The sequence below is a fragment of the Lepidochelys olivacea genome (genome assembly GCF_965140295.1).
Source record: "Lepidochelys olivacea isolate rLepOli2 genome assembly, chromosome: 10".
NCBI lineage: Eukaryota > Metazoa > Chordata > Testudines > Cheloniidae > Lepidochelys > Lepidochelys olivacea.
In genome coordinates, this window is record NC_140420.1 from 18,926,238 (window position 1) to 18,941,362 (window position 15,125).

The 15,125-nt window shown below is 41.8% G+C and overlaps 1 protein-coding gene across 1 annotated transcript in view; it reads right to left on the reverse strand.

Annotated features, from left to right (window-relative positions):
* Nucleotides 1-2,720: 2,720 nt before the first annotated feature.
* The window catches only part of XYLT1 (xylosyltransferase 1), a 309,577-nt gene continuing 297,172 nt past the window's right edge, over nt 2,721-15,125 (reverse strand). Inside the window, exon 12 of the mRNA XM_084642091.1 lies at nt 2,721-3,389. Within this exon, the coding sequence (XP_084498217.1) occupies nt 3,067-3,389 (323 nt within the window). The 3' untranslated portion in view covers nt 2,721-3,066. The remainder of the gene's footprint in view (nt 3,390-15,125) is intronic.

The window sequence follows — 15,125 nt, forward strand, 5'->3', positions numbered from 1 at the left end:
AGACTTTATTCATAGCCCAGTGTCATACTTTCACTTATGCTGGGCTTGAGTCTAAAGACTGTACTCAGAATCATCCATCCACAGAAGTTTGCATAAGAAGGACTGCAGGATTTGACCCTTTATTTTTACTTCTAGTATTTTAATAGCAGCACGGGCATTGCCGGCTTGCTACAGTACTTATAGACTCTTTTTGTTATTTAGAAAATAAAATACTATAAAATATTTCTTTTGAGATGTTTACAACATAGCATAAAATTTATGTGTCACCAACAATTTGGGATTTTTAAAAATTGTGACATAAGAACTAAAACAAAGTCCTTTGAATCTCTTATATTTTAAATGATACAAGTGGTGGCTACTGTTCTATCCATAAAAGAGAGACTGGATTGTTTCCAACTTCTGTTTGAGAAATTTAATAATGAGAACTTCCCAACAAAGCATTAAAAAAACACTCCTCAATAATAAAAAAGGTATCAAATTTAAAAACCTGGTTATCTGTGTGTGTGTGTGCGCGCAAGAGTCCAGATCTCATGAATTCATCAGCAGATTTAACTGGAATGATCTAAAGACTAGGAGAGTGGATGAATCTTATTATTTATACCCTAATCCATGACTGAATGTGATAATCTCCACTTGATCTGCAGGGCTTTTACTTTAGCCATTGCAATTCCCATTGGGTCAATGTGGCTAAAACCCTAAATTCATAGTGAAGATTAGTGGTCCCCTGGAGATTTGACATTTCTGATGGAATGTTAGATAAAAACTATTATTTTTTAAAAAGCACTGAAAGAGAAGTGTTTCTATTATATAAACCTGTTGGCAATGTTGGTCTGAACACACTCACCACTAGAGCCAGCTGAAAAACAGGAACATTGTTTAGACAGAAACTTTCCAACCAGCTCTAATAACTACAAGCTTTTCTAGAACTATACCTCCCAGACTGTCAAAATCAAGAAGGTAGAAAGAAATGGAGGTCTGAGGAGGAAAAGGCCTTTTCTTAATAAAGGCAGCTTTAGTTAGTAAGATAAAATCTTCAAGCTGCAAAAGCAGCACCTACTAATTAGTCATTGACTAAAAACATAAAAAATAAATATCTAAACTGTTCCTCCTATGCATCCACCTTTGTTCCAGATAAACATTTAAATGTTCTGCCTTAATGCCAGCACAGCTGACATTGCAATTTCAAGTCCAAAGCAAACTGCAGGAGCTTTAAACTAAATGGAGAAAAATATAACAAGCCATTGGGATCTCTGTTTTATGGTCATTTTGCAACCATTATTTAAAAGAGAATTCAACCTTTTTTGTGATATGTGGTTATGAAAAGATTTAAGGGTCTATTTCCTTCCTGATGCGTGAGCTTAACTCTCATTAGCGGTAATGAAAGTTATACATGCCACAGAAGGGAAAACAGACACCTTACTTTATTAAATTAACAGGGCATTTTATAATTAATCTCATCAAGGTTCCTTGAAGTTTCTGGGTACATTGTACTCAAGGGCCCACAAAATAAAAGTGCACATTACATGCAAAATGCTTCAGCTGGAGATGAATTTGCATATAAGAAAAATATTTTAAAAAGTCCTCAATTTAAAATTGGATTTTTTTCAGCGTTGAAAGCTCAGGTTCAAATGATGTATCACATCTGTATTTAAACAGGATGCAGCCTGCCCAAGAGTCAAAAGGGTCAATATAAGCAAGATTAGAGCTTGTTGACAAAAATAAATAAAATAAAATAAAAGCACTCTGAAGAAGGGCATTTGCTCTCCTTCATTCAATTCATGGCTTCAGTCAGGAATCTCCATTACACTCAAGGTGCCACTCTCCACAACCTTCCAGATGTACCATGCAATCTCAAAACTATCCTTCTTCATGAATACTGGCAGGTCTGGGACCAACAGAGGCAATTAGTGTTAGACTAGTTAGCCGCTACTTAAAATAGTGCAGAATCAGCTCACTGCATAATTAGGTCCCAGTGATTCACCCACTGAAATCAATGGAAAAGGTTCCAAACCTAAATCATTAAGGGCCAGATTCTGCCACTTTGACTAACTCAGAGTAGAATCTTACACTGTGAGTTGGCCCATTGAACCCAATCAGGCTACTCATGGAAAAGGGTATGCTGCCATGTGAGCAGGAGTATCACAGCCTGGGTCTGAGCATCCACACATATAAGCTGCATGCACAAACCTGCTGATATATGTGGAATTTGCACACCTGCTTATATGCAGAGGGTGTTCTGTGTGGATTTTTTTTAAAATGCAGATTTCAATGGGGACAAGAATCTGGACTTTGGGTAATAAGAATACTTGTTTTTAATACTGCAAGTGGTGCCCAGACCTTGTGGTGACTGATGACTATTCATAATAGGAATAAAAAATATAATTTTATAACACTCATTTTGTTCAGAGATCATCAAATAGATGAGAATGTCTGACTTCTAAAAAGAGAGAGGAAGCCTAATTCACCACTCTGTTAGCCTGGTTTCTATGCCAGTGTGATGCACGCTGGTCTGAAACTGGTGTTAACACAATGATGAATCAAGCCTAGAAATTCTTAACATTATAAAAATAGTCAGGGTGGGTCCCAATTTTTTTACATCTTGTAAAACATTTTAACCATATTTTATAGATCATTCTTCCCGGTAAAGGTATATTGGAGTTTCTGGTTATTTATGGTAGCAAAATAATTAAAATGTAAATATTCAAAATATGCATAGGTGTTTTTGACAGAAGATATTTTTAGCAACTGCTTCTTTTTTACCCTCTGAACATACCAGATGTGCTATATTACCATTTCATAATCGGAGCAAGAAAATGTTGGCGCCTTTTAGATATGAAGTGAATGAAGAAGGGTTGTGACTCTATAGAAGATACAGAGGAGATGCACAGTGCTGCTGAAGCTTAGACTGATGGATCTGAAGGAGAAACAATGCCAAAGATTTTGCCAGATTTTTAAAAATAGACAACAAAAAGTTTCATCAAGGTTTTGGAATTTGTAGTCAGGTTCATATATAGGCAAGGTTAAATTCTCTTTTAAAACCTGTGCCAAAGAAGGGTATACCAGATGCTACCTCAAACGCCCATCAGGTTTAATGGGACCCAGCTCTGACTTAGGGTCTGGGCTCAGGGAGCTCCAGGCTGTTTGACTGCAAGCCTGCATGACTGGACAGGAAGTTGGACCTGTGCTACAGACATCCACCGCTGACCATATGCTGCTGACCAAGGTGTCCACCCAGTTCTCCAGCTTGGTACCTATGAGCGCTGCATTCTTTTTTGCCTGGTCCACTTGAGCTGCCTTGATAGGGATATTTAAAACCGGATTCAAGCCTTGAAAGCTCTGCTCCATGTATGCGTTCTTAGGAGGCCCACTGTGCAACCTCACAGATTCTTCTGAAAATACAAAAAATAGAGCCCTGTAACAAATACAGCATTTGGGATGTAACTCTAGGACCTAAACAAAATGCAAAGGTTACTGGTGCATCAAACTTCATTTCCATAGCGTTGACCAGTGTTGAGATTGTCCTGTGTAACCAGGATGTGTGGTCTGTTGGGTCAGGCTTTTAGATCTCACATGCTCTAGGTTTTCCCATACTCAAACAAAATCCCAAATCATGAGACGGCTACATTATCAAAATAATGAGGAGATTGGTTTGAAAGTATTACTATTATCATTAATTCTTTGTATTACCATAGCACTGAGGAGCCCTAGTCATGAGCCAAGACCTTATTAAACTTAGGTGCTGTACAAACATGGAACAATCCAGTTCCCAAAGAGCTTGCCCCGATTACAGGAGAATCGGATAAAATGGGTGAAGTTCAGAACTGGAATTTAAACAATGCCCAGTTCTGCTCTAAGCCTAAACTCCACACTTTCCAACTGGGTTCTGTCCCAACAGCAAACATAGATGGGCTGACTGACTTAACCCTCAGATGGTGAAATGAGGACAGAGAAATGAAAGGGAGACCTAAAAAACCACTGTGATCATCACATCAAAGCTAGAGGAACAAGGAACTGTATTTCAAAGGAGAAAACAGTTAAATAATATTTGGTACAAAAAAGGCTGCCAAACTTTTTCAGACTTAAAGTGTTATCTTAAAGTGTTTGGTTTGGGGAAATGGCTGAGACTTGGGGCTGTTTTTTCTGAACAGATTCACTCCTCCCTATCTTTGAAAGACTGCGGATATGTCACCATACATTTATTAGCTTGACCTACCTCCAAAAACTGGGTGGTATCATTCCCAGAACTTGAAAAGATGTTTGTGTTGGACAGTGTAGATGGGGTTGATGTAATGAATGACCCCAATGTGGTTCCTGGAAGCACTTCAGGTTGAACCACTTTTATTGGAAACATATTTTTAATAGCAATCACATTTCAAGCTCTTGTGTGAGTAATGCCTAATAATACCCTTTAGTGCACTGTGGTTTTTTTCCTTGCTGCAATTCTTCTAACTCACTAAAATGTGGCACATTGCCCAAAATCTTAATATTCAGTCATATCTATGAAATTAAAAAAAGAAACAAAACAGAAACAAAAAGAAAAATAAACCTACTAAAGGCAAATACTAAGGCTATGTCTACACTTAAAATGGTACAGTGGCACAGCTGCTGCTTCAGTGTCGACACACACTACTGTGATGGGCTGGGTTCTCCTGTCACTGTAGTTAATCCACCTCCCCAAGAGGCAACAGCAAGGCCTGGCCCGGTCCACGCCAGGAGTTAGGTCAGCACAGCGACATCTCTCGCGTGTGGATTTTTCACACCCCTGAACAACAGATATGCCTCATTGACTTCAGTGGGACTATTTGTAGAGTAAGGTACATGCAGGGCTGGCTCTAGGCACCAGCAAAACAAGCAGGTGCTTGGGGTGGCACATTTCTAGGGGTGGCATTCCGGCGCCGGCCATGCCGCCCCTAGAAATGTGCCCCCGCCGCCCCAGCTCGCCTCTGCCTGCTTCCCTGAGTGTGCGGCCGCCGCTCCGCTTCTCCCCCCTCCCTCCCAGGCTTGTTTCGCGCAGCGAGAGAGGGAGGGAGGAGAAGCCAAGCGGCGATGCGCTCGAGGGAGGCGGCAGTGGTGGAGCAGAGGTGAGCTGGGGTGGGGAGCGCTTCCTCTACCCCCCCCCGTTACTGCCTGCGCTCCCTCCCCCGCTCAGCCTCTCCCCTGAACGCGCTGCCTCTCCCTCGCCTGAGAGGGAGGGGGGAGAAGCGGAGCGGCGGCATGTTCAGGGGAGCAGGCGGAGCAGAGGTGAGCTAGGGCGGGGGTTGCGAAGAGGGGAAGCCACAGGAAGCAGTGGGGGTGGGGGGGTGATGCAGCATGCCCGGGGGAGGAGATGGGGCCAGGGATTTGGGGAAGGGGCGCTGTTGGGGCGGAGGGGCACAAAAAAAAGGGAGGGAGGCCAAAATTTTTTTTGCTTGGGGCGGCAAAAATCCTAGAGCTGACCTTGGGTACATGGAAGCAGAATCTGGCCCTATGAAAATATTCACTATGTACCTTTTGCTAAAACGCCTTACAGGTGTGAATTCTCAGTTTATACACTTATTTCTTTCAGTTCTCAGTTCACTCCTTGTAACATCAGCACTCAGTGTTACATAAAGGATTTGCTTAACTTTGCCAAGATACACATTGTCTAGAACACTAAATGGGCTCATTCAAGTCCCTCCAGGGCTAGGAAAGTCACACTATGTTCAGATATCATTTACAGGCCAGAAATCACATGCTAGTGCCTACAATTCCTGTCTCATGTCCATGATGCTTCTTTATTCATCTGAAACCCTATTTTAGCTAAGATTTTGCCTATCCCCAAACCCATTAGACAAAACAGGCTTGTGCCATGCAGCTCTATCAGAAATGCGTGTCTGACAGAGGACTGTAGTAGGAAACAAAACAAGGACACATAATTCAATTTCCTGCTTTGGAAGCAACTAAATATGCAAGATTGTTTGTAACCCTATTAATTAAAAGGGAATGCCTAAGCAAAAAGGTAAAACAAATAGAGTACTGTAACACTGAACTGACAGAGGTACTGACTTTCAACTCAAACACAAAACCAAGGAACTGGCCACTTGTTAAAAGATCCCGGAGCATTTTTTGCTGGAATAAGGGTATTAATCTCTGGGTCCTTCACAAATTTGAATTTGAGCAATTATATTTTGACTTCATAACTCCTCCTTGTAGTTGCATGCTATTTTGCATGTCCATCATTAAATTGTTATGTTGTTCTGCACTATTGAGGAGTTAATGTGTTGAGTCACGGAGCTGCCTGCATTTCAATGGTGAGCAATACAATGTTGGCATACCATTTGTAAAAGTTTATAGTGCCTTTTTAGATGGACTTATATGAAAGGTATTCACAAAATATTATTAGTAGTATATAGCTATGCAAGAGAAGATTGCTTAACAGAATACTCTGCTTAAGAGAATAAAACAATATTTCCCATTTGATAGAAGTCCTGTTGTGGCATAAAGTGGAAAGCTTTTTCTTTGGTTTAAAAGACAGGTTGTGGAATTCAATAATTGCACTACTTAGATCTGGCACTTTTCATCCACTGATCTTAAAAGAGTTTTACAAAGTTGGGCATCATTATCCTCATTTAAGACATAGGGAAACTGAGGCACAAAGAGGCAAAGCAACTTGCCCAGTGTCATGCAGCAGGTCACTGGCAGAAGTGAGAACAGAACTCAGATTTCCGGACTCCTCATTGATAGGATCACACTGCCTCCCATAAGCAACTTTTGTAAAAGGCGCATTATGCTGTGACCCAGGGACCCCTTGATGCCAACTGGCAGAGGGCATAAAGGGTGCATAGGGGTTTATAGGCATGTCCTGACTCTAACATCTACATAATAGTGCACCAAAGCATGGCATGTGAGGCCTCTACGAACAGCCAGTAAAAGCATTGGTCATCCTAATCATTGCAGGATGTACGTACACATGATATTTAAGGACTTATGTGTCTATACTGAAAACTATGTTCTTAAGGTATGTAAGTTAAGACAGCTCAACAGAAAGTTCAAGCCAGGGATAGGAGACAGTTCTCTTCCTGGATGACCCTTGTGTAACTTACAATGTGAGTCTATCTGCATACAGAGCCACCAGCACAGTTTGCAAAAATTAACAGGAAAGAAGCCCACAGGAAAAAACAATGAGTACGGAGGAGGCTGTCCTGTTTATGAGTAAAGACAATGGATTGTTGGAATACATCTAGGAATACAGGGGAAAACCCAGGATACTTCGCCTAGGGCACAAGTTGCCAGTCTACATGTCTTATAAACAGAGGGTCACAGCCAGCCAGGCTGTAAAATGCTGGGACAAAGACTTTGGGGGTAAGCTAAACTCTACAGGACCTGGTTAGATAAGGCTACGCTCTACAATGCCTGTTATGATTTTATTTAATATGTAGCCACTTGTTTCCATTCCATCTACTTGCTTCTTCTCAAATCTCTATTTGTTAAATAAACTTATTTCTTTCCACTGTAAACATATCTAAGTGCTGTGTGTTAAGGAGAGCGGTGATCCTGAGATGCAACTGGCAAACTGGGGTGTACTACTCTTGTGGGACCTGTGAATTCTGTGAGCAGCCAGTGGAAGAGGGACTGGACACACCATGGGGATGCTCAGAGGTTGGAGTGTGCCCATCACTTTCCTGGAGAGAGACAGCAGCGCCTGTGTAGGCTGAGAGGGGAGTACTTGTGTTGCCCATGGCTGGTAGAGATGGGGAGCTGACCATCGGCAGGCACAGAAAAAGGCTTCCTCACACTAAAGCCAGGTGGTAGGGAGGTGCCTCGCAACTCTGGGTACTTCTGGGAAGCATCACATATGTAGCTAAAGCATTGATACTGTATATTAAATTGGTATATTTGGCTCTGACCTTGCTCTCCTCTCACAGAAAAAAAGAAGGGGTGTAAGATCAGGCCCCATACAAATAAAATACATTTTATAGTAAAAACAGTCATGGTCATAACATATTATTGATAATTAATTACTCTGCAGTCACTAAGCCAAATTCTTTGTGGGAGAGTATATCCCAGTGAAACCTCTCTGATTTCAGTGGTGGGCATGAGATGTACATCAGTGCAAAATATAGCTTATTCACTCCAAATTACATTCTTAGGATAAAAATTTTGCTTCAATTATTGTTGATTCTCCACACTGGGTGCACACTTGACTCCTCAGTAGCTTTTCCTAGTATAATTTCTCTCTCTCTAATGGCTGTGCATCCCATAGTCTGTTGCAAAGATTAAAACTTCAGCACTCTTTTTTTGGGTTCTTCAATGTGCGGAAAAAGAAGTTAGAGAGCTGGACAGAGGAGTGGAAAGTGTGGCTAGGTTGCTGCATAACAACACTGTGTTTGTAATTTTTTAAAACAATACAGATTGGAGTTTTTCTTGAATTCCACGGAACCCCTCAGGCAAGGAGGTAATTTTTTATTGACATTTTGTTTGTCTTTTCTTGCTGCAAACAAGACAGTGTTGCATTTGCTCATTGTGAAACTAATGGGCTTCTTGTCAACTGGATATGAACTAAATTTCTAAGCAAATCCTTTTGCCTGTAGGGTTTTTCTCCGAATGAGAACCTAGTGAATAACTGTTCCTTTGAAGCAATGTGTTTGCCTGCTGCTGCTTTTATGTTTATCTGTCACATTACCTCTGGTTTCTCATCAGACACCTGAATTCACAGCAGTTGTGGCACTAGGTTTCACCATCGTTATAATCCTTACTGGTGCAATTCATATTGATTGAGCAACTGCGAGTAACCATGGATTTCCTCCCAAAAGAATTGGCAAAATGAAAGCTTCCCAGTATACATTAAACTGAATGATCTATAAATATGGACTATTAACTCACTAACATCAAGTAATAGTTACAGAGCACTGAGGTATGTACTCAGAACACTGTTATGACCCTTGGGTCCCATCAAAAGGGAGTTGTGGTTGCAGGGCACATGATTAGGAGGAAGCATATGACCTACAGGAAACTCAATATAAAGATTTCTGCCTCCTAGCAGGAGCAGCAAACAGTTGAGATGCTGGCTTGGGAAATGTGGTGTCTCTCCACAGTAGCCAAGAAAGGGCTTTCCCAGAGGGGATTTTTATGTATCCTCCCCTGGGATATTTCATATGTAATGGAGAACTTAACACAGCACAGAGAGGATGATGTGGTTGCAGAAGAACTGCAGGATGCAAGCGACAGAGTGGGCTAGCTGCCCTGAGTACACGCACTGGGTTTCAGACAGGACTGTGCTTGGGGTGGCTAGCCCGCTCCTCCATTTATGTAGCTGTGGCTACACAGGTATTTTTAGCATGCTAGCTTCATCAAAGCTAGCACAAGTGCACCTACCTGAGCTGGAAATTACACCTCCAGCTCCAGTGCAGATGGACCCTGAGTCTTTGGGTATGTCTACACTCTGGAAGTGTAATTTCCAGCAGACCCACGCTAGCTCTGGCCGATCTAGCAAGCTAAAACAGAAATGTAGCCGCAGCAGCATGAGGAGCTAGCTGCTGCGAGTCTGATCCTGTCTGAGATGATACGTATGTACTTGAGGCAACCAGCCCCTTCCGCTGCCATGGTGACATTTCTCTTTTTAGCTCTGATCAAGCTAGCACAGGTATGTCTCTTTGAGCTGGAAATTGCACCTCCAGCTCGAAGTGTAGACGTACAAGTGACATGCCTAAGGTCACACCACAAGTCTTTTGTGGAGCAGGGAACTGGACCCACGTCTCCCAAGTCCCAGGTCCTAATCACGGGACCATCCTTCCTCTCATACTCCTCCCCATATCTGTCTTCCCGCCCCCAACAAATATCCTCACTGATTGTATTCTAGTCCTTGCACTGTTCCGATGTCCTCTCCCCAGCTTCTTAACTCTGGGTCCCATGCTGACACATGTCTCTCTGTGGAGAGGGAGAACCAGTTGTGCTGGCAGGCAGTGTGAGGGGAAATAAGGAGATGATGCAGGGCACTGAAAGGATCAAAATGCAGCCAGTGCGTTCTGTGGCCTGCGTGAGAATTGCCAAGGAGCCTGAGGCAGGAAGGGGGAGAGCTAGTAAATGGGGTTGACGAGAATAGTTTTAAAAAACAAGGACATTTAATGCCCCCAAACTTAGTTAACACACAGTTAAAGTTATGCAGTGGTGCCCAGTGGCCTTTCAGAGAGTGGTAAACTTCAGGCTCTGAACACCAGGAAATGAAGATTTAAGGTAACGCAAATCTAAATGTCTGAGAACCAGGAAATACAACTCTAAGCACATACCACTCCTGCCTGGGGTGGGGGGCTGGATGGAGTGTGGGGAAGAGGAAGCTGGTTTGGAAGGGTGTGTGGATTGGGTGGGGAGGCCCGCCTCGGGGGAGAGGTGTGGTATGGACATAGGGTCCAGCTTGGTGTACAACTCAGCCTATGTAACCAAGGGTGAGGCCTAGTAAGCTGCAGCCTGTGATATGTATATGCAGCAGCACAGAATGCCAGACAGCAAGGAGCCATTTTTTACATGCTAATGGTTCCTGAAGTGCTAATGGCCTCATGAGATGGAAAGGGGATGGGTAGCTGGAAATGGTGGTATGATTGGAGAGAGAGCTGAAGGAGGACGAAGACACACCAGTCTTCTCAAAGTTACTGTAACCAACATGGGGTAAAAAACTGTCAAGGTTGTGGAACGCAGACCACGTCTGGGATTTCTCTTCCTGCCCTGTCAGGAACTCCACCCTCCAAACATATCAAAGCACGAGGATTTTGATAATTCCACTATAACAAAGTGCTATGCCCTTCAGAATCATATACCGTTCTTTACATTTAAGTAGCCACCGTAGAACTTTAACCACAAATCTATGTGATAACTACAGTCGCCTAAACGAACACTAGCTCCTACACAAAACATTTTTCTTTTTGTTAAAACAACCTAGGAAATTCACTGAAAGAAACCCTTTGTTAATGCAGAGTTAAGATTGCCCAGTAGTATCTTGTGCCTTTCCAGTATGTGAAGTTCAGCAAAACTCAAAACCTCTGAAAACCAGGAAATAAAGAGTTGAGGTACACAAAATATAACCTTAACTCTGCCCTCTACGGCAATGACCAAATAAGTTCATAACACATATACTCGCTGTAACCTTAAGAAACCCTCAATGCCTTAGCTACACATGATGTTTCCCAGGGTTATGAGGTACCTCTTGGCTTTAGTGGGAGGAAGCCATGTCTGTGCCTGCCAGAGGTTAGCTCCCCAACTCCACCAGCAAAGGGTTCACTGCTTTGTAACAGTAATTCCTAACAGGCCTGAAAAACTCACTACAGCTAGCACAATGTTTTCACGGTACTTATCCATAAATGATGTCCTGTAAGATCTTAAGTGAAAGCCAGGATCACGCTGACCATTAATATTGTTGTGAAATGCATGTGCTGATATTATGGAAAAAGTGATATATGCAAAATGAAAATATGGTCCTAAAGTCTGAATCAAGGCAGAATTGACAAACTGGTTTTTGCAAGACAAAGGATGCTTTGGTTGACGTGTAAATTAAGCACTGTGAGACAACACAACAGAGGCCAGGTTTGTATATGAAGTCAACATGAGGATGTAATGGCAACGCAGAGTCAGCGCAGTGGGGAATAAGCCCAGGGGGAGGAATCCTGACTCTGAGGACAAAACAATGAATTTTGGAGGATATAAGGAGAAAGTAAAAGGACACCTCTTTATCCTGCACCTGAGTAAGTAACTGAGCAGTGCAACTACGTTCATGAAAATGGGATCCTAAGCAGCATAGGATGGAAATGCTGCAAGTAAACTTTGGGTGAGATGAAATTGCTCTTTTGACAGACTACTAGCCTGGTAAAGTTAAATTTAGTCTCTAAATAGTGTGTACTGATGTTGTTTTATATGTAACCTTCTGTTTCTATTATCCTCACTCACTTTCTTTTAACCTTTGATTATAAACATATGATTGTTTCCACTATAAATGTATCTCAGTGCTGTGATGTTACACAGGAGCTGATCCTCAGTTGTACACACCATCTGATTTGATTCAACATCCCCTCGGGGACAGAAAACCTAGTATTACTCAATATTGTGAGTAACCAGCGACTGGGGTGCACCTACTGTTGACCCGCAGAACAAAGTGAGGATGGCATTGCCCTGAGGAGGGTGATTGGGTGACTAACAGGCTGGTGTCATTTAATCACTGCAATTCTCTCTCTTAGATGCTGGAGGCAGGGGGTAACAAGGCAACTCGCAGTCCTGGGCACCCCAAGAACCATCACACTTGCCCTCTGCCTTTGCATATGGTGGAGCACACTCAGGGAATAGGGCACATGATCACTGTAGCACAGAGTCAGATGCCTTCTCTTTGCTAAGGCAAAACTTGTGTTTAGGTGAGCTGTGTTAAACAGGAGCAATCTACCCCTGCTCTGCCCTCAAACACCGAGCCTGCTCCACAGAAACAGTCCTAACGACTACTTTTTACAACCCCTTAATTCTTACATGCAGGATTCCCTATAACACAACACTTTTACCTACATAACATAACACCCGTACACCACCCCCATATCCCACCTCCTTGCTGATAATCTCCATAGTAAGATGACCCCTTCAATTGCTGCTGACATGTTATATAACTCAGCGCTCAAACGATTTTTTTGTCAGTGAATTTACCACCTCTCCAAGAGAGAGTCAAAGCTCCCATGGTTATAAGGCAATTCATCCAACCAGGGAAAAGAACTAGCATCATGTGACTTAAGAGACCCTTTGCAACAGCCGGCTCAAATGCTGAATGGTGCATATCCAGTAACCACATAAGACTGTTCCAGATCAGCGAACAAAATAAAATAATAAAAATAAAAGCACTGGTGGCTGGAGTTGGCAAGGGGCCAGCTTCACTCCCACACCTCAAGTTATTCCTGGCTGTCTTGGGAACGTTCCAGTACCTGGGGATCACAAAAGGGCATTGGCACTTGTTCCTATTTCCTCCTCCCTAGTGGCATATTCTATACTAGGTCCAGTAGGGGGTGGACTAGAGCTGTTTACAAAGGGATTCCCAAGGTAGCCAGAAGAGCTTTGCTGGAGTGGCACAAAGCAGCTGGACCATACAGGAGTACTGGTGCCTGAGTTATTTATTCTGTGAATTATTTTCTCAGCTCTAACATTCACTGCAAAAAAAAAAAATGGTGCAACAACAATGTGTTGTAAATTGCTTATTCTCTAAAAAGGGTTTTAACAATCAAATGGTACTTAAAACAAACAGCGTATCAGTCCTAGTAAGCAGTAAGACAACAGACCGTAGGAGGCTGGGTGCCTAGCAAGATAGGAAGTGATGTTGAGTGCCTTCAGCAGATACAAAGTGTGCATGAATTAGCAGTACTGCATGGTTCCTATTCAAAATTGGGATTAAAACCAGAACTTCAAGATACTTCCAAGCCATATAACATAATTCTGATGGATATACTTATAACTGGTGAGAATTTAAAAGTAAAATCAATGTCCATATTTTCTCTGTGAGTTGCGGGGTGGGGGGGTTGTAGGTTTTCTGCTTCCCAGATCCTTGTGTTCTGTGTCATCTCATCGTCTCTAATAGCTCTGTAACCATCTTCTTCCTTTTCTGTCCCCTCCCAAACTCTGCACAGAGGTTTAATCTTTGTGGCATTCTGGTTGCCCTTAGCAACTCTCCTATGTCCTCATCAGTGCACATGGACTAATTAGTTGGAAATGTAAAAAGGCATTCTTCATTTAGATGTTGAAGTAAACTAAATGTGCCTGGTAGCTTTGCCAGAATTATTTAGAAAATCTCTTAATAAAAATGAATTGCTCTCTTCTGTTGACAATCCCTGAACGTAATGCTGATGTGTAATTTTTTTTTTCAATCTTAAAACAAGACTAATAGCATTGTTCCTTGATTCTATAAGCCTTTTTGGCAGCCTTTGTATTGTTTGTAACTGTAACAGAAATTGTTCCTTTAGAAGTTCTAATTTTTCTGCCATAGTTGCACAATGTCCTTATTTGGCATAGAAAACTGTTTAAATATTAAAATGGTGACAAACTGACAAAAGCTGGGAAATCAAATCTAAATGACAATTTTCCGCCTGGAGCACAATATTGTGCCTGAGTGAGAAAACAACAGAGATTTTCATTGTGAATGCTGATATAACCTTAATTACAGTGGTGTCTCTCTATCTGCCCCTGGAATTAAATTTCTCTTTCATTTTCACATCAAATTTCTGAGATAATACGTCACTAGCAAAGCACTCCTGCTGCTTTTTTCTTTGTTTGCTTTTAGCAAACAATATTGCTTCCAAGCTTTATATCTAACACCTCTAGTAAACTACAATTACCGCAGTAACATTGGCTGTTTAACAAAAAGTATATGGGCCTTGTTTTCTCCCACGGAAGTCAATGGGTCAATTTTTTTGTCTGTTACATCAGTGTAAATCTGGAGTAACTCCACTGAAATCAATGGAATTATTCTGGATTTAGAATTTGAACCAATGTGAGTTTTGTCTTTGACTTCACAGAGAGAAGCCTCCTGACTAAAGTCTGGGAAATGCTGGACTGTCCACTGGGACTCAAAGCAATGTAGCGAAAAGAAGCAAGTTAGTAACTGCTACCACAGCCTAGGTATGTGCTACATCTTCTATTCAACCTATTTAGACAGTTAAATTAGCAAAGAACATAGAATAAATTAATTTAAGAGAGACAAATCAGTAACACCCACAGTTAGGAGCTGGTTGACTCAAATCCCAAAAATGTACTCCATCCAAACATGTGAGAAGTTAAAAATCAGTAATTTAGCTGTTCTGGTAAAAAATGTGTGGAATCAAGCTCCTGGTCAGGAAGATTAGGATTGTATTTGCTCTCAGCAGTTGCCTGGTGATGTTTGTATTACTGAAGCAGCATGTTACACTGTAAGGTAAATGCCTGACTCAGTTTATTTGCTCCTCTGTCAGAAAGACAAAGAATTTCTGAAAACTAAATAGGATAGGTTTATATATTTGGCCACTTTACAATGGCTGATACTATGAATATTAATGACATTTCGCAGTGTAAAAAAATATGGCAAAGATATTCACAGCAACAAACTTGCTCTGATCTCACAGGTGTGACTTGGAAGTGCTTTCACCACCAATAAATTTGATACATGCTAAAGAATATTCAAA